The 23,906-nt window shown below is 41.6% G+C and overlaps 1 protein-coding gene across 3 annotated transcripts in view; it reads left to right on the top strand.

Annotated features, from left to right (window-relative positions):
* The window catches only part of rassf3 (Ras association domain family member 3), a 222,174-nt gene extending 210,415 nt beyond the window's left edge, over positions 1 to 11,759 (top strand). For all 3 annotated transcript variants that reach the window (XM_084331130.1, XM_084331131.1, XM_084331132.1), the window contains 2 exons: positions 9,836 to 9,951; positions 10,668 to 11,759. In XM_084331130.1, coding sequence (XP_084187256.1) covers positions 9,836 to 9,951; positions 10,668 to 10,820 — 269 coding nt within the window. In that variant the 3' untranslated portion in view covers positions 10,821 to 11,759. The remainder of the gene's footprint in view (positions 1 to 9,835; positions 9,952 to 10,667) is intronic.
* Positions 11,760 to 23,906: the final 12,147 nt, after the last annotated feature.

Below are 23,906 nucleotides of genomic sequence, written 5' to 3'. Positions count from 1 at the left end.
GAGGGGGTTGGGCGTGGGGGGGGTTTGGACATGTACCGGGGCCAGTTTCGAATTGCAGCCTCCCGTAGGTGCTCTTTAAGAGCGGTTTTGAAGGTGGGTAGGGATTCACATTATTTTATGGCTGTGGGTAGGGCATTCCACATTGTTGTGGCATAATTGTGAAACGTGTTTAGTCCCTTGTTTGAGCCGATTCTGGGTTGAACATGATTTGTGGAGCTCCCTCTGGTGTTGTGGTCGTGGTATTCACTGACCTTTGGGAAGTATTTTGACACGTACATGGGTATCTTCGTGGTGTGGTGTAGTGTATCTTGTAGACCAGGCCCATTGTAAGTTGCTGTACTCTGTCGTCTACTCTAAGCCATCCTAGGTTGTCAAAATGGGCAGGGGTGAGGTGGGTTCTAGGAGTAAGGTCAAGCAGTAGTCTGACCACTTTGTTTTGTGATGTTTGTATTCTTGTTTTTAGTGCCTTTGAGGTGCTTTGGTACCATGAGGTGCAAGCATAGTCATAGTACCCTTGAACGAGTGCTCCTGTTAGTCTTCAGGGTATTCTTGTTTAGCAGAGAGGAGATCCGGTACAAGAATCTTGTTCGTTGGTTGACTTTCTTGATTACATTGGTTGCCATTTTGTCATTTCCTCTGTCCTCTATGTATAATCATGTTAGCTACAGCTAAAACCTTTCCCCTGTCTCCTCCATGTATGTTAGCTACAGCTAAAACCTTTCCTCTGTCCTCCATGTATGTTAGCTACAGCTAATACCTTTCCTCTGTCCTCCATGTATGTTAGCTACAGCTCAAACATTTCCTCTTCCTCCATGTATATACACATATTAGCTACAGCTAAAACATTTCTGTCATGAAATCTGTCATTTATGTCAGGGCAACAGTTGTTAAAAGCATAAATCAGCCTAACGTTGGGCTGCTTTTCCAGTGTTTAGTCCCTTGCCTGTTTTGTGATTGTATAAGGACAAAACTAAATGCAGGTCTGTGTGTGAGAGAGTGAGTCGGACAGAAACACAGGTTTGTCTTGAGGACCTTCTTTGTCTCTGTTTACTATCGCAGCGATCAACGTATGTAGTATTAAAAAAGAAAATGATGTTGCTGACGATCAGAGCATCAAAAAATGACCCCCCCCCCCCCTTTTATGCATGCATGATGAAACATAATACCTATTATACCTTTGATTTGGAAATAGTAACGTGTCCAGGCGAGCAACGCGAATGCATTTAGCAAAATTCACATAGCACTGCATAACTCAGCTTCCAGGAATTAGCCCGGATCACTCTGAAACTATACAATATTCACTCTTTTTTACATGTTGGACGAGGGATAGTTACTGTCAAATGAGCCATAGTATTGTCTCCATAGCTATAATATAGATATAGCCCTGCAAACACAGCGACACACAGTGAAAATCCCTATCTTTTAAAGTGTGGCCCATTGACTACAAGGATGGATAAAACGGCTGGCGCTGAAAGTGTTAACACTTTGGCTGCCATGGGTTAAATTAATGATATACCATAGATTGCCAGCGCTATTTGTCTATGGAGAAAGTCCCCTTCTTTGCAGGGCTATAACTTTTTAAATTCTATTGCTACATTGCCATTATTAGGGCCCATTCAAAGTCCTATATGTATTGTTCATTGTGTAGCAACGTTAAACTTTTTCATTCACATATTCATAGTAAAGTATGGTCTAATGTATAAGTATGTTTTCATCTCTTTCTGCAGCTTTCTCCAGAACGTGATATATAGCCCCAAATGCATTATATTGATGATGAAATACAGTTTGATGGCAATCAGCGCGATATAAAAAATTCCAACTAGACGTACTTCTAGAAGTTACTACACGTCATCTGATGTTGACCGGATGGGCGAGGGGGCGTTTATAATTCCGTGGGCAGCGTTATACCAATCATCTAATGTGGGTCAAATGTTGATAAAAGCAGTTAGTATCGAAGATGGTAACGTTACACGCTGAAACTCACCCCAGTCTCCGCGCGCCGTTGGGCGATCATCGTCGAGCAGAAATTTTATCATTATGGGATATATTATTACCCGGTCCATCTCCAGCTTGTATAATGGTATATACGTCCAAATCATGTTGTTTATCGAGTTATTGGCAATCGATCGCTATGTAGAGTGACGAGCTAGAGTGCCGGAACCTATCCCGAGTGGCCGGAAGCAATACAGACATCTAGCACAACCTCCACTGTGCTTCCTGTTAAGCGGTTGCGCGATCGGCCACCAGATGGCGCTCCTGAACCGCCAGAGAGCTCAGTGGGTCCTGCTGGTGGTTCTCAGGCCAGCGGAGGGACATTATGGATCAGATCGCAGATTTTTGAAATATTGATATAAAGACGACTTACAGCGTCCCCCGGCAACTTTAGCATCGCCAGCAAAGACGTTGTAAATCGTTTTTAGGCAGTCAAAGTGTTAAGGAGTAACTAAACACATGGTCATTTTGGCGGCCCCCTAGTGGTTGATATTTTCATCCTGCTGCCCGCTCTTCCCCATCACAACCTGTGATGTCAGAGTGCCTCTTTTATTTGGAGGTGCTATAAAAGTCTTGTCTAGGAACAAAAAGAGACACTCTGACAGCACAGATTGGGTTGGGGCAGTGTCCAGCAGGGTGAAAATATCACCACCACCAGGTGGGGGCGACAAAATGACCACATGTTTAGTTGCTCTTCAAAACATGTTGGATCTCTGGAATGTGTTAATCGTTTGTATATAATTTAATTGGAGGAGGGTTGAAATAAAGCATTCAGAATGTGTGAGAGAGTCGGTGATCGAGGCAGGGATCAACGTCACAGTGGAGACTGTGTTTCAGTCAGAACACCAGCTAGCTTGGACCTGAGATTGTGTCACATGTATGTGTGTGCTACATTGTTTTCTATAAATATCTAGGGCACATCTGTGTGGATTTGTACATGTGTTTTGCATGTGTACATGTGTGTGTTTGTTTGTACATATGCAGGGTGTGTCAGTTTGTGTGTGTGTATTTCTGGATGCATTTCTGGATGCCTCGCCCTCTTATTGATGAATACCACAGGGCTCTCCACACTATCGGCACTATGCCAGGAATACACACACACACACACACACACACACACACACACACACACACACACACACACACACACACACACACACACACACACACACACACACACACACACACACAGTACATTTATATGTGTGTGCACACACACACATATAGTAAATTTATATGTGCACCCACACACATGCCCACACACACTCATCACCACACAGCAGCTGTTACAGTCGTGACATTCTATGGAAGGTTGTCCAACGTCATGGTCCACTATTCTTTTGGCTGTAATCTCTACCGCCTTCTTTGGCAGTTCTTTTAGAAGTGTCACAGTGAAAACCTGTATGGACAGTTTCAACTTGACAACATAAACATTCTTAACACTTCCGGCGCCAACAGCAGAGGGCGCTGATGGCCCTTCAGCACCAGTGCTTTATCCAATTGATTGATTGATTGAAAACTTTATTAACAGATTGCAGAATGGGTACAGTACAGCTCAATACATACAATTGTTAAGGGGATGCAGATCAGAGAAAGACTTTCGTCTTGTTTACATCAGGGTCCCCCATTTTCAATTCATCATAACATATATGACATACACGACATACAGATAGACAGTACTGCTACATCTATACATTTATGACATACCAGATTTGCAAATACAGTACTGTTTGTGATACAAAAAGAGTCCAGAAAAGAGAGTATATACATTTGACGTAGAAACTGTACATTGGAATGTACAGTTTAGGATAGGACATATTTGCGAGTGCTTAAAATATATCAAATATAATAGCAATAGATCTAAATAACACGTGATCGTCAGTGAGTTGCTTCCAGTCAACATGCACGAAACAGATAATTTTTTCATACATACATTTCCGTTTTATACCGTGATGAATATGAATATATTTCTAGAGCGTTCTGTCTCATCTCAATAAACTCCATCAAATCGAGCTTCAATGATTTCGTTAGAAATCGTGCCATTTGTCGCTTGATTTATGAATCGTTTTCAAATAAACGCTAGATTATTGATATTATATGTGTCATCATGGGCGAACAGAAGCGGTGTCTGAAAAATCACTTCTCCGTACTTTGGTCGCGCGAACCTCACACACACACGCGTTCCGATGGCGGTGAAAGGAACATCGGATTAAGCCAAGATTCGTAACATAAAGTCATTACCTCACATCTGATGTCCTGCAAGAAGATGAATCCAATTCCTGATCACCATTCCAAATATTGATTGCGTTTATTGATCCAACGTTATATGTCCAAAACACATAATCCACGCTGCTCCGAGTGTCCCCAGTCAATGTGTTATAACGATACTGCATGCCCGAGAAGGAAAACCTGGACCGGACTTCTTAGATTAATGCACAGCCCCAGCCAGAGGGATTCCAATGATGTGCAATACCGTCCGGGAGACGTTAGGCGGCGGTATTTGCCCTTTGCGAGCTCAGACCCATCCCAATGATAACGTCAGGCTGGATGGATGAAAAATTTATGAATATAGTGAATAAAAGAAATATCGATTAAAACCCGGGATTTCTCGGGTTTGGCGCCCAGAGCATGGCGAGTTAACCCAACTTATCTCGGGTTTGGCCTCCAATTTAGAGGTCTATGGATCAAGGACTGAATGCTCCAAAGCACTGGAATACAAACATCATGTAGAATGTGTACTTTTACTTTTGATACGTTAAAGGAACTTTAGGGCCGGGATATTAATCCAGTTTCAATTTCAATTCAGTTTTTATGTTGTAAATGCAGTGCACCCTTCCTTCACAGCGGTGTTGCCCTGTCAGCATCTTCAGCATGTTTGCACAAACATGGTTTAAAGGAACACACCAACATTATGGGAAGTGTGCTTACGGCCTTCTCCAGAGTCAGACAAAAAGATTAAGATTATATTTTGAATTTTAATACAGGCTTCAATAGAACTGGCACCAAAGTAGAGCAAGCAGTGCAACAGGAGGTAAACGTGGGTCCATTAAGTTAAAGTAGTATTTTATCCAGTTATGCTGCTCTGAGTACGTCCTCTTGACGTTATCAGGCTTCAAATTGGAAAGTACAAGTACCTCAACATTTTATTATTCAATACTTGGGTAAAAAATAAACATTGTTTTCCACCACTGACACCAACACACACACATTTCTAAGAACTCTGGTCGCCATGCTGGTCCTCTTGACGACATCACTTGTCGCCCAGGTTCCCTGTTACTGTGTCTCGGTCCATAACCCTCAATAGTAGATTTTAATGATGTGACTGCTCCAGACTTCTCTGTGGTAGACGGATTAGGTTGTGTGTGTGACGTGTGTTCGGGGGTCTCTGTCTAATTAAATAGAGTTGAGTTTCAGTGTGTTTCATTTGTGTGGGTGTTTTCTTTATAGGGCTATGTGTGTTTGGGTGGGTGTTTGTCCCTTGTGTGTGTGTCTGGGGGGGGGGGGTTCTTATAAAGCTGTTTCTTGGGCGGAGGTGGGGGGCGGTTGTGTGTGTGTGTGTACTATAGGGCTTTGTGTGTGTGTGTTATACGGCTTTGTGTTTAGGGGTATTTTTCCTCATTAATGCGTGTGGGGATAAGATTGAGCTGACTAATAAAATGTGTCTAGACTATGGCTGAACTTTGTTCCACACAAACAGGCTTATTGTTTACAGCGATGCAATTCCACTGAAAAGGCCTAAAGATTACAGGAGCCTAACATTTCAGATCAGAGCTAGAGAAGTCATTAATCACGTTGAGCTGTAATTAACACAACACAAGGATTCAGTGTCCTCCGATGACCTCACTGGAGGACATATTCAAACTCATTAACTCTCTGTAACTGTCAGACTAAATGAAGGCGTGCAAAACTGTTTAGGGTTTTGGGATTCACATGAGGTTATTTGCTCAATAAATCGGCGTTGTTTTTTTTGTGAAGTTTCCCTTTGAGACTAAGAATTACTATGCTTCATCCAAATCAAGTGAGTGCTTTTTTGTCTGGTAGCGCTGATGCCTTTCATACTGGTGAGCAGGCCTTGACATTAACTTTTTGGCTCACTAGCCACTGTGGCTACTGGTTTTCCAAAGTCACTAGCCACTCAGCATTTTCACCAGCCAAAAATCCCAGCGCTCACGCCCCCACCCAAAAAGTAATAAATATAGGTAATTGGACAATGTAACTGCATGCTTTTGTTTGGACATAGGATTTTATTTGAACAGAAACATCTAAAATAACATCTAATCCAAAATGTCAGTAGTGTGGTGTGTGCTAAAATAATATCTAACGCCAAATGGGAGCGGGGGTCAAGGCAAACGGCAGAGGAGTAACTATGACTCTCGGTAGCCAAAGGGGGGCAACTGCGATATTGCGCACGCTCCCCGTGAAAATATGCACAGGGTAGATCTTGGTCGGTTCTACAATTTCCCAATGCCCTTCCATCAGCGAAAACGCCAGGGGGAAAGTTTTGTGCGACGTGGAATGATTTGGGTGATTTTGCGCGAGCGCCCACGCGCGGATCGACGCGAGATTTCTCCCGGGGGTAGAATTCGGTGGGGGACACGATTTCCCAACGCAATTTGGTCAAAAATTTTTCCACTTAGACCAGCTTCCATGCAGGTGCCATCCAGTGGCTTCCACCATGGCAATCAGAATTCCCAACCTGTTGGCAGAGATCGTGATTCATTTAACCTCTTTAAATCTCACCTTTCACCTCAAAATGCAGTAAAAATACAATTTTACTCAACATAAAATTACATCACATTTGATTATTTTCTCTGAACGTGTTAGTTATGTAGCGAACAGGTTCACTGTTGCCGCCACGTTCACTGTTACAAGTTTCCCCTTCAAAACGACCACAGTCTCATTACATAGACTCTGATACCGTCCGGGTTTCAGCCTATAGGAGAGTAATCTGTAGACTGGTCTTCTGACACTTGGAACATCTGTACAAGGTAGCCTGTTGTCTCGCTGCAACATAGCCTCATCAGAAAACATAAATAAAGTACTAATCGACCACAAGAAAAAAGCTACATAGTGTACGTTATAGGGCTGACCCCTATTAATCGATTAGTCGACTAATCGGTCGAAAGGAGCCGTAGTCGACTGGCCAACCTCTTAGTCGAATATAATAAAAAAAAATAATAATAATAATATATATATATATTTTTGTTATCATTCTTTCCAAAAGAAAAGAGGCCTAGAAGCGTGGCTAACGCTAATAGCACGCATACCAGAGGCTTAACTGCCTACGAAAACAGGCACAGAGGCACTGAAAGAGGATTTCACATCTAATGAACACACTAGACTAGACAAATATCAAGATTTATTACATGGCGTTTTCACATTCGCCGAAATGCTTGCTTGTGATTGGTCAATAGCCCCCCGACAGCGGTCATTATTTTTCAATAATGACCGCTGTTTTTTCAATAATGACCGCTGTGCGCAGCTGTTCGCAATCAAGCCCACTGACACACACTGTTTCAGTGCAATTAGACACTGCCGGTGTTCTGCTGCCGGCGATGACAGGGGGCGGAGCGGCGAGCGGAGCCAGAACGCAGCCAGAACCAGTGTTGCGAGTCGATGTAAAATGAATTAGGTATATTGTTAGTAAGTTAGCCATGTAATAAGCGGGATAATGTCCCACATCAGTGCAGCAAATCAGAGAACACCTGCCGCGGCTGCACTGACAGCGGAGTGTGTGTAGATTACAGCGGAGCCAGAACAGAGGCTGCCCGCGATAATAATAATCACTTTATTTGGGCTGACAGAGCCACAGAACAACTGCGATTTGTCAAATGAATTAGGTATATTGTTAGTAAGTTAGCCATGTAATAAGCGGGATAATGTATAGCTTTACTCGGTCATTGTCGCAAAATAATTGACCTTCACTGACGTTTAAAACACCTCGCCGAAGCGGCTCGGTATTTTAAACTACGTGCCGGTCAATTATTTTGCGACAATGACCTCGTAGCTATACATTATCCCTTACGTATCCATCAGTGGACCAATTGCATGCTTTTGCAGAGGGCATGAAGCCTTCAGTCGACTCCTTCAGACATTAAGCACCCCCCACAGCCCAAATGGAATGATACAAAATTTAAAAAAAAATAAACGTTTAAAAAGATTATACTTTTATTTTTTATTTAATTTTTTAGTCGACCAATAGTCGACCAATAGTCGACTAACGGCACATTTTGGCCAATCCTAGTCGACCATCCAACTCCTTAGTCGGGGACAGCCCTAGTACGTTATGTTATAACGTGAGAGTATATAGCCGTGCCCGTAAGTAATATTTTTAAGTATTGTATCTGCAACCAGGATCTGAACCATTATTATATTATATTATGATGAATTGAAAATGGGGGACCCTGATGTAAACAAGACGGAAGTCTTTCTCTGGTCTGCATCCCCTTAACAATTGTGTGTATTGAGCTGTACTGTACTGTACCCATTCTGCAATCTGTTAATACAATTTTCAATCAATCAACCAACAATCATTGCAGTCGCTGTGGGCCGAGTGCCCTCACCGCTATAGAGGTTAGTTTGAACATTCGCTAAATGGTTATGGTTAGGCATAAGACATAAGGTTAGGGTTCCATCCCCAGAAGGGAAACTTAAGAGTTTTCTGTTTGGCGAATTTTTTTTGGATAAAACATGGTTTGGAGCAAAGTCTGCTTGTGTGAAAAGCTGCCTCCACCCTTCTATTTCTAAATCACTTCCTTCATTTAGCAGTTTTAGTGATTTCTCGATACAAACCAATCCACCAAATATGGTGTCCTGTATCCGTAGCAACGTGTAGCGACCGTCTTAACGTCTATAGCAGTGATATTATGGGATGATCTCCACGCAGTAGCTGCTGTGTGTTGCCGTGTTTGTAACTTGTTTTGAGCAGACGGGAGTCTACACACAGCTCAATCTGGCTTCTTTCATCTTTTCATGAGTTTACTGTCGTGGCTAATGTTATTTACTAGGGCTGTCAGTTTATCGCGTTAATTAGATTAATTAATTACACAGCAAATTATCGCGTTATGAAAATGTACTCAAAATTAATAAAAAAATCTTTTTTTTATCTCATTCATTCCATAAGTACGTAGAATACACATTTAAAAAAAAATAATATGGTTCATTTGCATGTTCTTGGTATCTGATTCTAGGGACATCTATGGATCTCAGGGAATGTATTCCCAGTGTCAGAAATATTGTGTATGTTACTAGGCTTGAGTAAATTGTAATGAACCAAAGGAGAATATCAATTAAATTATATATGTATATTTTTTGTATCTTTGACTGTGAATAACACCATGCTAAAATTGACCAGCCCTGAAAAATCTAAGCAAATGAATAAATGGAAGATGATTAAACGAAAGGTTTTGTAGATACAGTACTGAATTCTGCCATCCGGACACATGCCATTTGAAATATGATTATAGAATATCAGGCCTAAAATGGTTATGTGATTAAAATGCGATTAATTAGATTAATTAATTACAAATCCTGTAATTAATTAGATACATTTTTTTAATCGCCTGACAGCACTATTATTTACCAACCCCCCCCCCCCCTCTCTTGCTCTCTTTCTTTCTCCCTCTCTATTACTTTCTTTCTCTCTCTCTCTTCCTTCCTCTTGCTCTCTCCTTCTCCCTCCCTCCCTCTATTTCCCTCTCTTTCTAGAGACACAGCTGTTAACACAGACAAGTCTGTCCTATAACTGCTCTCTCTCTGTGTGTGTGTGTGTTTTCTATCATTGAATGTCCATAAACCATGTTGAAATGTAGAATGTGTGCATTAAAAGCGTGTTGTCTTGTAGTGTATATATGCAGGCTAGCAGAGGGAGAGCATCCGCTGTTCCTACGCCTGATAGCCGGACCCGACACAGACACTCTGGGCTTCGTACTGAGAGAACAGCAGACTGGCGAGGTCATGGTGAGACACACACACACGCGCACACACACGCACACAGGACAATGTGTTTATTGTCTAGGCCTGAAAGGGGGAGCTTGAAATGACAGTTCTTCATTTGACTATTGCCAATTCAAATCTTACAAACATCACATCTGCCAATCTGCCTTCACGGTGTTGTTAGCTATTCATTTTAACGAACGATAGCAAGGCTGTTGGTATTATGGCTTACAAACAATGGGTACAACAAAGGTACCGCAATAGTGTACTAGTGTGATGGATTGTATCGGACTCCTCTGCGTTGTGTATTAAATGCTGATGCCCCGAGGGAGAGTTGAACTCCGGTCTCCCGCGCCCCGCGGGCGACGACATAGACCGCTGCACTAAAAGGTGAATTCACTCCTGGGTACCGTACCTATGCGTCTATTAACCCTGTTATGGGGAAGTGAGTTTAACTCACAGCCCGCTTACTGCTACAGTCACTTCTCGATACGCGTTTATCGTGACTGTGGATATACTCACGGACCTCCGTTACACTAGAATGGTGTACTGGTAGTGTACTAGACTGGTGTACTGGAATAGTGTACTAGGATGGTGTACCGGAATAGTGTACCGGAATAGTGTACCAGCATGTTTTACTAGACTAGTGTACTAGAATGGTGTAGCGGAATAGTGTACTAGCATAGTGTACTAGCATGGTGTACTAGAATGGTGTACTAGATGGTGTACTCTCTCTACAGTGGGATGCGTTCTCCATCCCGGAGCTTCGGAACTTCCTGCGGATCCTGGAGAAGGAGGAACAGGAGCACCGGATAGCTGTGACGCGACGCTATGACAACTACCGCCAGAGACTACAGGAGGCGCTGAGGGCCACCTCCGGAGGCCCTAGTTAAAACACTAAAAACAAAGAAACACCACTACTGCCCTCTACATGCCTGGAGGAGGATGGACAGGGGAGAGATGGGGGATAATGACTCTGGAGAAGAGAAGGACGGGGCTGTTTTTCAGGAGAAATGATTCTCTGGAGGAGAAACTAGGTGCTGGATGAGGGAGAGACGGAGACAGATGAGAGGAGACATCCCTTAAGAGGGATGAAGAGAGAGAGCGAGAGAGAGGAGGGGGCTGAAGGAAACTTAACATGCTCAAGAGAGGGAAAGAAGATGACAAATCGGACATCCTCTGTACTGGCAGCAGCAGCCTGTGTGCAGTACCACGGATGGCCAGCAGAGGGGGACAGGAGTGTGTCAGCTGTTGAATGTCATGCTCTTTCTGGGTGCAAATAGCAAACCAAAGAATCTGTGCCATTTTCATTAATTCTCTCTCTCTCTCTCTCTCTCTCTCTCTCTCTCTCTCTCTCTCTCTCTCTCTCACACACACTCTGTGTTTTATGCAATCTGTTCTATCTTTTTTCTTTCTATTATTTTATCTTGTGAATTCAAGGCCATATGTTGAGTTGAATCGCTTTACCTTTATTTAATTTGTTGGATTCAAAGGTCTGTACATACTTCTATTAATTTATGTGGGTGACGCTTCTATCTTAATTTTCTTCTTAAGGTCTTATTTTAGATTCGTTTTTATTTAGGCGTAGCAACAATCTTCTGAAGCCAATGGCAGAGAGCTACTGACACAGAGATGGACAGACGTCATCTTAAAAGAGATCCACTGACTCCTACCAGAGCTGAATACACAGGTGACCTACAGGCCACACGGTGACCAAACACCAGGGATTGAATTTATGTACTTAATTTTTCAGCACTGGAACCAGATCGGTTCCATTTTGTGTAAAACATAAAAAAAATTTGGTTCCTAACAAACAGAGCGGGGGGGGGGGGGGGGGGGCATAGACTTGATTTTACAGGTATAAAGGCACAATCTGTAATCCAAATCCAAATGTCAGCAGATGGGTAGCCAGTAGCCACCACCAAGAAAATATGAATATAAGAACGGAGACATGTTGTCATTCTCTAGTTGACCGATTTGAGCTCTTGATACAACAGGTAAACGTGAGTCTTGTATTTTGGTGTATTATCTGGTTGTAAACGGGTTTGTTTACGTTCTGTAATGTATGTAAACACTCCAGTTAAACGGACCTTATGTTCCCTGATTGTACAGTGATTTAAGAAGGTTTTAAGTGTTCCATCTACAAACTCAAAATAAGAATATGCCCCACATGTATATTAAAATACCGGACAAGGGATTTAATACAGAAACGTAAGAGTCGAGAAAAGTTCTCGATAAACTAAGAAAGACTGTCGCACAGAAAGGACACAGAGCGGACTATTAGACTAACTTTGACTCGGTTGAAAAATATTAGAAAGTCAAAGATGTTCAGAGTCATATTAGAAAGTCAAAGATGTTCAGAGTCATATTAGAAAGTCAAAGATGTTCAGAGTCATATTAGAAAGTCACAGATGTTCAGAGTCATATTAGAAAGTCAAAGATGTTCAGAGTCATATTAGAAAGTCACAGATGTTCAGAGTCATATTAGAAAGTCACAGATGTTCACAGTCATATTAGAAAGTCACAGATGTTCAGAGTCATATTAGAAAGTCACAGATGTTCAGAGTCATATTAGAAAGTCACAGATGTTCAGAGTCATATTAGAAAGACGGTAGCGGAAGATGGTGATGTCGGGGGTCAGTCGCTCAAGCCCGGCGTACAGGGAGAGTAAACTGATCCCAGAGCCGGCAATTTGATGAGAAATAACTTATGAGAATAAAGGCATCAGTTCGACCGAAACTGACTTGACGTCGGATTGGGTAGAAGTGGATCATGTGACGGCTCGTCGCCTTTGACCAATAGGGTTTAGAGGATATGGGGTTCGTCGCCGTGGGAACGGGAACGGTTTGGGAAAGTAGACTGACCGGTGCAGAGGAAGTAGAAGAAGAAACTCTAGAGGGGGGCGGGAGAAATTAATGAAACGGAAGAAGAGACTTTGACACATTTTTCAAACCTAAAGCCATTAACGTTGTTCGTGTTCATCCTAGTCTCGACAACCAGGTCATATGTATAAGAGGACTAAGCGATGTGATTTGTAAGCCAAGGTTACCCAAATGATCCCCAGTGCTGAATATTTACTGGCATTTTAAAGTTCTTCACAGTGTCCGTGATTAGATTTAAAGGCCTTTAGGACTTGTTCCATGCCGCTTTCCTGGTGGGAGGTCAAGGCAATGGCACAGCGTAAATACAAAGTACCCAGAGTGATTTTACAACAGTCTACAATTCACTGTTGGGGATTCCCTCGTTTGCCAGGTTATTGTCGTCTTAATGCAAGGAAAACACAATGTTAAGTTAGACACTCCATGAAAAGCAAAGATGGAAACTATTTTCAGAGTATGACATTTCGGGGGTTAGGGTCAGGGGGTTGGTTTCAAAGCCTCCCTCAGATGCTCTGGAAATACATGTAGGCGGACTGCTTGAATGGAACGTGCAGGGCAATTTAAAGCTCCTGGGAGAGAGAGAGAGTACGATAACGTCGTAGAAGAAAGTGACAATGGTTGTTTTGTCCTGAACTGCCCTTTCTGTCGACAGCCATTTGTTTCAGGAGCCCGGAGTTTGGGTTTGCCCTTATCCTACCCCGGCCCTTGTGACCTGGCTGTGAACTCTGCCAGTGTACTGACACCTAGAACTCTTGAGGGGGAAACACTTTTAAATAACTACTTTTCAGCAGAATTCTATTGCTAGGGAAACACTCGCTGCTTTAGCAAATGCTAGAACTGGAAATACACTAAAATAGAATGTTTACGAAAAAGTCTATAGTCTATTTACACTCAAATGTTTAAACTGCCGGTACTGAATGATGTCATGCTGATGGTACCGACAGGTGCCCTGTGTAGCTCTGTGGAAGTCAGCGGTGTGGTGGCGACACCTAGAGGGCAGATACTGTCACATCGCTCCCTGGTAACGTCTGCTCCTCTGTGTCAGAAACTTTTCATTTCATCTTTATTTAATTTTTTCTTGTATCTTTTTAAAATGTTAAAACTTTTATTTTATGTTTTTTTTTTATGATACTTCATAACCAAAGATATTTTTGAAAATATAAGTATATTGTTTTAGGTGTTGCCTGGTGCAAAGACAATAGAGGAGGGACAAATATATAGTTCAGAGGTTTATTTAAAGGGGTTGTTATTATCCCACATTTAATTAACTTTCAAACACTGGGTAATATAATTTAAGAGGATTATATAGTAGATTTTTAGTGTGCAGACAGTTTTCAGATGTTAAAAGTTGTTAGTGAACCTGCTAAACAACTTCTGCTGTTGAAGCACGTTCTAATATTGGGTTGTACCAGGTAGTAACAAGGCCCCTGTACACACACACACACACACACTCACTCACTCACTCACTCACTCACTCACTCACTCACTCACTCACTCACTCACTCACTCACTCACTCACTCACACACACACACACTCACACTCACACTCACACTCACACACACACATATATACATGCACATACACACACATAACCACGCACATATACATAAAACACACATACATACATATACATACAAACACAGTCAATCAACCACACGGGAGGGCTTTGAAAACAGACCAATTTGATCAATCTTAGAAAATGTCTGGGCACTTTAACTCCTAAATCAGGGAAGACTGGTTAAATATATATGTTTGTTTTTCTCTCTCTGGTTTAATCAGACTGATTGTATTCAAACTTCCGCTCTTCTTGTTTTATGCTTTTTATTGTATTTAAAATACCCGCAGGGGGAGTTTTATTTCTAAAGATTTCTAATTGTATTTCCTCTCAATTCGTTGTTTCTATGGCTTGACGAGCTATCATTCTACGTACCGATCCAGACTGAAAAGCCAGTCGATCCTCAACTCTTTGCGCGCTTTCCCCACGTGGACCGTCTGGTCGGTCACGACTCTAAAAAATCATAATCATAATGTAATTAGACTATACCAAAATACATAACAAAGTTGTTTTGTTACAGAGACTACATACACTGCAAGGGAAAGAGAATCCTCAACGTTCTCATGGTGTAACTAATAACAACTCTGACCAGGAAATATAATACAATTATATAAATAATACTGTCACGGTGTCCAATGAGCAGACTAGTATGAATGGAATCCAAGTGTGTTTCAAGTTGTTCGCATATTATTGTCTAATTACACTGTAAATACAGAAATGGAGAGGTGAAATGTAGTGTATAAACCAATGCTTACTGTACACACTACTGGGTTATTCATTATGAAGCATGCATTATTATAGTCGACACACTTGTAGGGCTGGTCGATTATGGCAGAATCATAATCGCGATTATTTTGATTGATATTGAAATTACGATTATTGTAAACAATTACTCACTGATTTGAGAACGTCATATGGTGGTGACGAGTCGACGACTGAAATTGTTTCACCTTTCTTCTCGACCAAAGGCTGCCTTTCTACCACAAGTCACCAGAGACTTCAAAATAACTGGATAAACGGGGGGATAACTGGGGGGCAGGGCACATCGCTGTGAAGGAAGGGTGCGCTGCATTTACAACACAAGACAAAACGAGAGCAACACGGCATGCCCTTTTATCTTGATTATCTTGTTTTCATGATTGCGGGAAGCCGTAATTGAAATTGAAACTCGGCTAATCAGCCAGCCCTACACACTTGTAATGTGTATGGACTCCTATTTGGCTGTCGTGTTGAATGTGAGAAGTTTTGACAACAGGTTTTGTATTTTAGAAATCTTTCATGAGGAGGATTCGCCTTAACCAGAGGCATATATTCTACAAGTTTGGCAAACCTTTAGTGTGTTACATTGATATCTACGTACTGGAGTCAAAGTATTATTTTATGAAACTTACTACAATCTTACAGCCACAGATCTGCAGAAAGTCTGGTGGATTTACACTGTGCCTCTAGAACCTACTGTAGAACTGCTCACTACACATAATGTACTGCCCGGTGAGATACAGACCTAAGAATCGCTTGGCGTAGAACCACAGGTCAGTACGGTTTTGGAGATTACATATAGGTGTCAATTAAAATGGTCAACCCCTTGTATTTAGCTCTGATAAATCTAGTAATATGGATATTATCAACTTGGCATCCTTTAGTTTTAGGAGACAGGTTTCCCTGTAACCTGCTTCAGGCTAGAAAGGCCAGATTTGTAACTTGTGTTATTTGCCAAAGATGTGCGAGTTCTCCGTCCCTGTCGCTATACTGGTCTCTCTGTACTAGAGAGAGTTGGAGAGGAGAACTGAACAAACCAGTTTGATCTGTATCAGCATTATGTGGGATGGGCTTCCCCACAATCAAAGATTATGCCTCCTAGCGCTTAAATAAAGACATCAGTTCCATTTAAGAATCACAGGATGAATATCTCCTGTTAAAGGAACACGGCAACATTAATTTGTGCTAAGCTAGGCTAGTTTACAGTCGGATAGCCTACTGAACACACAGAAAGGAAATCGGTATCCATGTTCTTGTCCAACACAGTCCCATAATGTTGGCATGTTCCTTTAACACTAAGACACTTTAGTCTTGATTTCCGCCAACAGCTCCTCGCTTCAGTCATAGCCGTGCCTTTCTGTCACTCTAGCAGCAGGAGTTGTTGAGAGAATTGAACATGAGACTCAGAACCCGGACGGGCGACGCAAGAGGAAATGGAGTCAAAACCAGTTTCACAAGATGTCTGTTTTGTTTTCTATCTACAGGCTGAATTACTGATGCAGGTTTATTTTTGTAGGTAAAAATTTTTTCCCCTCTCTTTTTGAATTGTTACCAAATGTGGCCTTTGTTCTATGAGGCCTGCTGCATCTAATAAAGTTGAAATCAAATACGTTTGTTTTTTCTTGGAGTGGTTCTATATCATATGTCATATATATATATATATAATTTAATTGAGATTTGATAAAAACAAATTATAATTTAATTCAATCTATATATCATTTTATATTCGATTTTATTATTGATTCTTGGTTTTCTTTTTTATAACCACACCTTACTTCTTCCACATTAAAAAATTATGAATAAAAAAGTGAGACATGAACTGAATTATATTTAACCTGGAGCCAAACTAGTTTGCATTACATGTTCTATTCTATATTATATTCTAAATAGCTTAATCTTCCCTTCCATTTATCTTTATATCTAGGTAATAGGTATATTTATACACACGAAAAAGTCACTGGCACAACGCTTGATGTCTTCTCTACTGACTTTAAACCATGTATTCTCTACTCTTATCAAGCTAGCTGAGATTCATGCAGGACTGATGCAGATGATGGAGGCAGACAGTGAAGGTACTAGTGTGGCAAGACTGATGCAGAATGATGGAGGTAGAGGCTCGTTCCAAGTGTTTAACATGTTTAATGAAAAGTAAGGCACAGGATTTGAAACCACAAAAACTAAGAAAAAAGGGTTGACAGCCTGGCTGACTAACCAAAAGTAGAAATTAGAGAAACAAACTGAAAAGCAATAGATTAGATTCAAATGTATTGTCATTATACAGCAAAGTATGATACAACGGAAATAAGTTAGGCATCCAACCAGAGTGCAAATGTAACAGTAAAGTGCAATATACAATGTACAGGTGATTAAACTGGATATAAAATATATAAATGGTACTACTCAATAATCGGATGTATGTACAGTGTTATAGTATTGCTATGTACAGTGATACAGGTATTAAAACACTGGTAAGGGATATGTACAGATATAGATACAGATGTGTAAAAGGATTATATGCAAGTATATACAGACAGATGTGGGTAAGTATATATAGCATTATTGTACATACCATCATGCATTTATTTTTAAGACATGGTATACAGAGGCCATGACAGAGTAGAGGTACAGGTATGGGCAGGGTAATAGTATAAAGACACAAATATAGGTGTAGTGGCTATTTGTCAACAACAACTAATAAAAAACTAAAAGCCACTGAAGCACCAGGGCAGCGGATCTTACGCAGATCAGGAAGGCATTGTCCAGACAGGCATTGACGTTTTCAGAGGAACAGTTTTCAAACTGAATTATCTAAATATGGTAGTGTTGTGTTCATTCATAGTTAAAGACCGTAGAGGTTGAGTACTTTATTATCTAAAGATGGTAAGTTAGTGTTGTGTTCCTTCATAGTTAAAGACAGTAGAGGTTGAGTACTTTATTATCTAAAGATGGTATGTTAGAGTGTTGTGCTCATCGTAGAGGTTGAGTACTTTATTATCTAAAGATGGTAGGTTAGTGTTGTGTTCATTCATAATTAAAGACAGTAGAAGCTGATTACTTTCTGGTGATATATCACATTCACACTCAAGTGATTTGGATTGATTTTACAACTGCAAATACATAGGCTGTCAAACATTTCAAAACAGTGTATGGTTCTTCGGTGCAAAGGTTCAACTAAGACATTAATAAGACAATTACTCATTGTAATTATAATGATTCAGAATTGTATTAATAGGCCAAGAACATAAGAACTAGGGCTGTCAGTTTATCGCGTTAATTAGATTAATTAATTACACAGCAAATAATCGCGTTATGAAAATTAACTCAAAATTAATTACAAAAAAAAAGTTTTTTTTTTTTTTTTTTTTTTTAATAATAATATTTGTTTTGTATCTCATTCATTCCATAAGCATGTAGAATACACATTTACAGATTTTTTTTTAATATGGTCCATTTGCATGTTCTTGGTATCTGATTCTAGGGACATCTATGAATCTCAGGGAATGTATTCCCAGTGTCAGAAATACTGTGGGCTAGATCCACAAAGAATGGATTGTACGGTGCAAGTTGCACCCTTACTTACAATTCATTATGAATTGAAAATGGGGGACCCTGATGTAAACAAGATGAAAGTCTTTCTCTGGTCTGCATTTCCTTAACAATTGTGTGTATTGAGCCGTACTGTATTGTACCCATTCTGCAATCTGTTAATAACATTTTCATTCAATCAATCAATCTGCGCTGTGATTGATTGAATGAACATTTTATTTTGAGTAAATTGTAATGAACCAAATGAGAATATCAATAAATATTTTTTTATCTTTGACTGTGAATAACACCATGCTCAAATTGACCAGACCTGAAAAATCTAAGCAAATTAATAGATGGAAGATGATTAAACAGAAGGTTTTGTAGATACAGTACTGAATTCTGCCATCCGGACACATGGAATTTGAAATATGATTATAGAATATAGAATATGAGGCATAAAATGGTAATGCGATTAAAATGCGATTAATTAGATTAATTAATTACAAATCCTGTAATTAATTAGATTAATTTTTTTTAATCGCCTGACAGCACTAATAAGAACATAACAAATACTTTCTCTTTTTGCCTGGTCAAGTAAAGAGAAGATCCAAAATATATTTTAAAAAGACATCACACCGGTGGAAAAAGTGCACTGCTTTTGGATATGTTGTGCTTTTGTGAGATAGGTATGGCAGAGCCAGAACATTCAAGTTACGTTACTTAATGAACATATTGTTCTATATTCATCACTGTGTCAGAACGCATAGGAAAAATACCTTCCGTCAGTGACCTTCTCACAGGCATACGCAGGGGAAAAAGTTACTTCATGGTCACAACGAATGGGAAATGTTAAAGGAACACACCAACATTTTGGGAAATTAGCTTACAGTCTTCTCCAGAGAGAGACAAGAAGATAGATACCAGTTTCCTCTCTGTGCGTTCAGTAGAAAGCTATCTGGCTGCACGCTAGCCTAGCTTAGCACAATGAATGGAAGTGGACGGTACCGGTTAGCCTTCGGGAGGCCTATTGCTTATTAACAGCGAAGGAGTGCGTCGAATGCTTCCGCGTTTTCCCTGATTGGCTGCGACACGCCCCGCGGCAGGCGCGGCAACCGCAGAGCGGAGCGGCAGAGCTTGCGGCATTATTTAGCCGTAAACCGCCATGATTCTCATTCGAAGCATAGCTCACCTGGCAGCGCGGCGGTCCTGCGGTCTGTTGGAATCCCATCAATTTTTTTTATTTTTATTTTTTTTAACGTGTATTCTTTCGCCGGTTAAGGTTAGGCATGGTTAAGGTTAAGGTTAAGGTTAGGCATTGTTTCGGAGTTGGTTAAGGTTAGAAAGGTTAAGTTTAGGCGCTGTTAAGGAGCTGGTTAAGGTTAGAGTTTGTCTTAGAGAATGGCAATATTCTTTCTATGGTTAAGGTTAGGCATGGTTATGGTTAAGGTTAAGGTTAGGCATTGTTTCGGAGTTGGTTAAGGTTAGAAAGGTTAAGTTTAGGCGATGTTAAGGAGCTGGTTAAGGTTAGCGTTTGTCTTAGAGAATGGCAATAGACAGCCTATTTCCGCACTGCCGCTCTCTCGCGCTGCCGCGGTCACATGGTCACATTGTCACATTCTTGCACTCCTCCGCTGTTAAAAAGCAACACGCCTTCGGGAGAGGTGTTAGTTGGACAATGCCTAGGCTAACCGGCACTGTCCGCTTCCATTCATTGTGCTAAGCTAGGCTAGCTATCTTGTATGTCATAAATGTCTGGATGTAACAGTAGGCCTTGTATGTCATAAATGTTATGAATTGAAAATAATAGGGGACCCTGATGTAAACAAGACGAAAGTCTTTCTCTGGTCTGCATCCCCTTAACAATTGTGTGTATTGAGCCGTACTGTATTGTACCCATTCTGCAATCTGTTAATACAATTTTCAATCAATCAATCAAGCCTAGCTACATATGAAAAATATACTATTTGATGCTGTGCTGAGAGACAGTTTAGCTGTGTTTTTATAGTTTACATAACTAGCATTCTAGTTTTCTTCAGATACTGTATGCCATCTAGTTAGCCCCCCTCCCCCAGGGGTGCATGCTCTATTGTCCTAGTCACTAGGACCTAGTGTGTGGGGGGAGGAAGAGGTGAGGGTAACACAAGCATTGGTTCTGAAAGCCAACATACTTTAAACATCACTATGAACTAGCAGAGCTACATAAACATCACTGTAAACAATAAAACTAGATGGCATACAGTATCTGAAGAAAACTAGAATGCTATAGTTATGTAAACTATAAAAACACAGCTAAACTGTCTCTCAGCACATGCATCAAATAGTGTATCCACATCTTGAGCTGCAGAACACGTTGTGGACCGTTTCTCAGCTGTATCAGGTGCTTTTTGTCGATAAAACGCAAGTAGCGTGAAAACCAGCATCTCCAGGAACATTGGCTAAATCTATCTCTAAACAATGTTTGTATGTCTCTGCAGTGATGAATATAGAACAATATGTTCTGACACAGTGATGAATATAGAACAATATGTTCTGACACAGTGATGAATATAGAACAATATGTTCTGACACGATGAATATAGAACAAGATGCACATTTAATTGAAGAATTGTTGGAAGCTGGTAAGACCCAAAAGCATGACATAAGTGGAGACAACTGACCACATGAAGAAGCATCAATAACTCAACACCAGCACTTCACAAACACTGGCCATGTCATGTATCAGGGAGTGGGCTGTGACAGTCACACAATACAGTATGCAATATCAACATCATCATGGCAGGTGAAAAAATAGCCAAGCTATTTGCTAAGTGAGTCAAGTTCCTCTCCATTCCTCTCCCGCGCACACACAGCAAATTGGGGGTGAAATCTATAGTATGCTTGTCCCCCAAAAACAACAGCCCCTTTCACACATGCACTGGACCATCGGCGTTAAGGTTCAGGGGGCCAGTTTCAAGATCAGATATCTCAGAATCAGAAAGGTCTTTATTGCCAAGTAGTTTTCACATACAAGGAATTTGCTTTAGTTGTTTTCGGTGCAACATTAACAGCTTTGCAGAAAACAGCTTAACATATTCTTACAAAAATAGTCTAACACACCTGACAGCAAGTGCTTTGAAATTGCTATAAAAGGCTACTTGGTCCGAATAGAAAATATTTTTGTGCCATATACTTTCCTCACATATAGCAAGATCATAAAAATAACAGCGTGCAGTTCACCAGAGTCCTTATCTGGACAGATGGCAAGTCATCTGGCTTTTCTTGAGTTTGCTGTGAGTAAACACCGGCAGGGGATCACCTGGACGTTCCTTAATCGCCTCTACAAGCCAAGTTAATATCCGACATTAAGGTACAAGATAAGTCCCTCTCGATGACTGATTTGATTGGCAGAAAGAGCTCAACTCAGTGGGCTTAGGCCAGTTTAATAAGACCCTTCTTTATGGAGCTCTGAGGGGATATTCATATCCACCCCGTGTGCCAGTAGGACTCCCACCTTATCAGGCCGGAGCAGCGCTGGGAACATTCACAGAGGGTGTTGGAGCGAAACCCTTCTCACATACTGGGTGAATTGAGGTGGTGCTGGACTGTGTAGTTCTCACGGACCCACAGACCTGTGCAGTTGAGCACATCTGGAATAGTGCCGCGGGTTCCAGATTCCTCAGAGTGGGAGCTCACAGGAGACGAAACCCGCTGGGAGAACTCATGACACCGAGACCGGGTTCGATGAAGAAGGGAATGACTGAGCATCTGGTAGTGGGACAAGCTTTACAACACCAGGGATACGCAGTAAACAGGACCTCTGGAAGTGGGACAAGCTTTACAACACCAGGGATACGCAGTAAACAGGACCTCTGGAAGTGGGACAAGCTTTACAACACCAGGGATACGCAGTAAACAGGACCTCTGGAAGTGGGACAAGCTTTACAACACCAGGGATACGCAGTAAACAGGACCTCTGGAAGTGGGACAAGCTTTACAACACCAGGGATACGCAGTAAACAGGACCTCTGGAAGTGGGACACGCTTTACAACACCAGGGATACGCAGTAAACAGGACCTCTGGAAGATCCACTTCAGAGGACGCCGCGCAAAAGGAGAGAACAAAGTAGCAAATACCCACCATATCACCAAATAGCTACTTGCATTGTGTTTAGGTCTAAAAGAAAAAACGGTTTGGTTCCGGTTGCCGACCGACCCTGCCGATTCAGGTGCGACCCAATTTATTTTTTACGAGTAAAAAAAAAATATATATATAAATGTTTTTATTTATTTATTATTATTATAATTTTTTTTTACAATAAAGTTTCATAAAAATCTTAGTCAAACCTTTAGTATTAAGGATATTAAACATGCTGGCAGAGTACATGCATCCATGTTGTCGTGAACATTTTAATTAAATAAAGAAATTCCCTATCCATAGTCACCGTGGGAAAAAATTTAATTAAATAAAATAAATTCCCTACCTACCCATGGCCTTAACTGACAACCAACAGGAAACAAACTATTTATTTTTATGCATTTTCTATGCATCTATTTAAGGAGCTACCCAGTCTCCCTCTTTAGCCCGGCCGGCCTGTCGGGCCACAGGTGCTGACTGAGGGAAGGCAGACGTCCTGATGTGAAATCTAATTGAAATGTGCAGAAGATCAAAAGTGCAGAGTGGGGCTCGGAACACAGTCTGTCCACGGCAGCCTGTAGCGTCTCCAAGGCCTTGTCCAAGTTGTCATTGGTGATGGTCAGGTGGGAGTAGAGGCTGTACGCCCCCTGGTGGTCAGGTGGGAGTAGAGGCTGTACGCCCCCTGGTGGTCAGGTGGAAGTAGAGGCTGTACGCCCCCTGGTGGTCAGGTGGAAGTAGAGGCTGTACGCCCCCTGGTGGTCAGGTGGAAGTAGTGGCTGTACGCCCCCTGGTGGTCAGGTGGAAGTAGAGGCTGTACGCCCCCTGGTGGTCAGGTGGAAGTAGAGGCTGTACGCCCCCTGGTGGTCAGGTGGAAGTAGTGGCTGTACGCCCCCTGGTGGTCAGGTGGAAGTAGAGTCTGTACGCCCCCTGGTGGTCAGGTGGAAGTCATGGCTGTACGCCCCCTGGTGGTCAGGTGGAAGTAGAGGCTGTACGCCCCCTGGTGGTCAGGTGGAAGTAGAGGCTGTACGCCCCCTGGTGGTCAGGTGGAAGTAGAGGCTGTACGCCCCCTGGTGGTCAGGTGGAAGTAGAGGCTGTACGCCCCCTGGTGGTCAGGTGGAAGTAGAGGCTGTACGCCCCCTGGTG

The sequence above is a fragment of the Notolepis coatsorum genome, assembly GCF_963971535.1.
Source record: "Notolepis coatsorum genome assembly, chromosome: 15".
In the NCBI taxonomy this organism is placed as follows: domain Eukaryota; kingdom Metazoa; phylum Chordata; class Actinopteri; order Aulopiformes; family Paralepididae; genus Notolepis; species Notolepis coatsorum.
The sequence above is the reverse complement of the archived record's forward strand: the minus strand, read 5'-3'. Positions and strand labels throughout refer to the sequence as shown.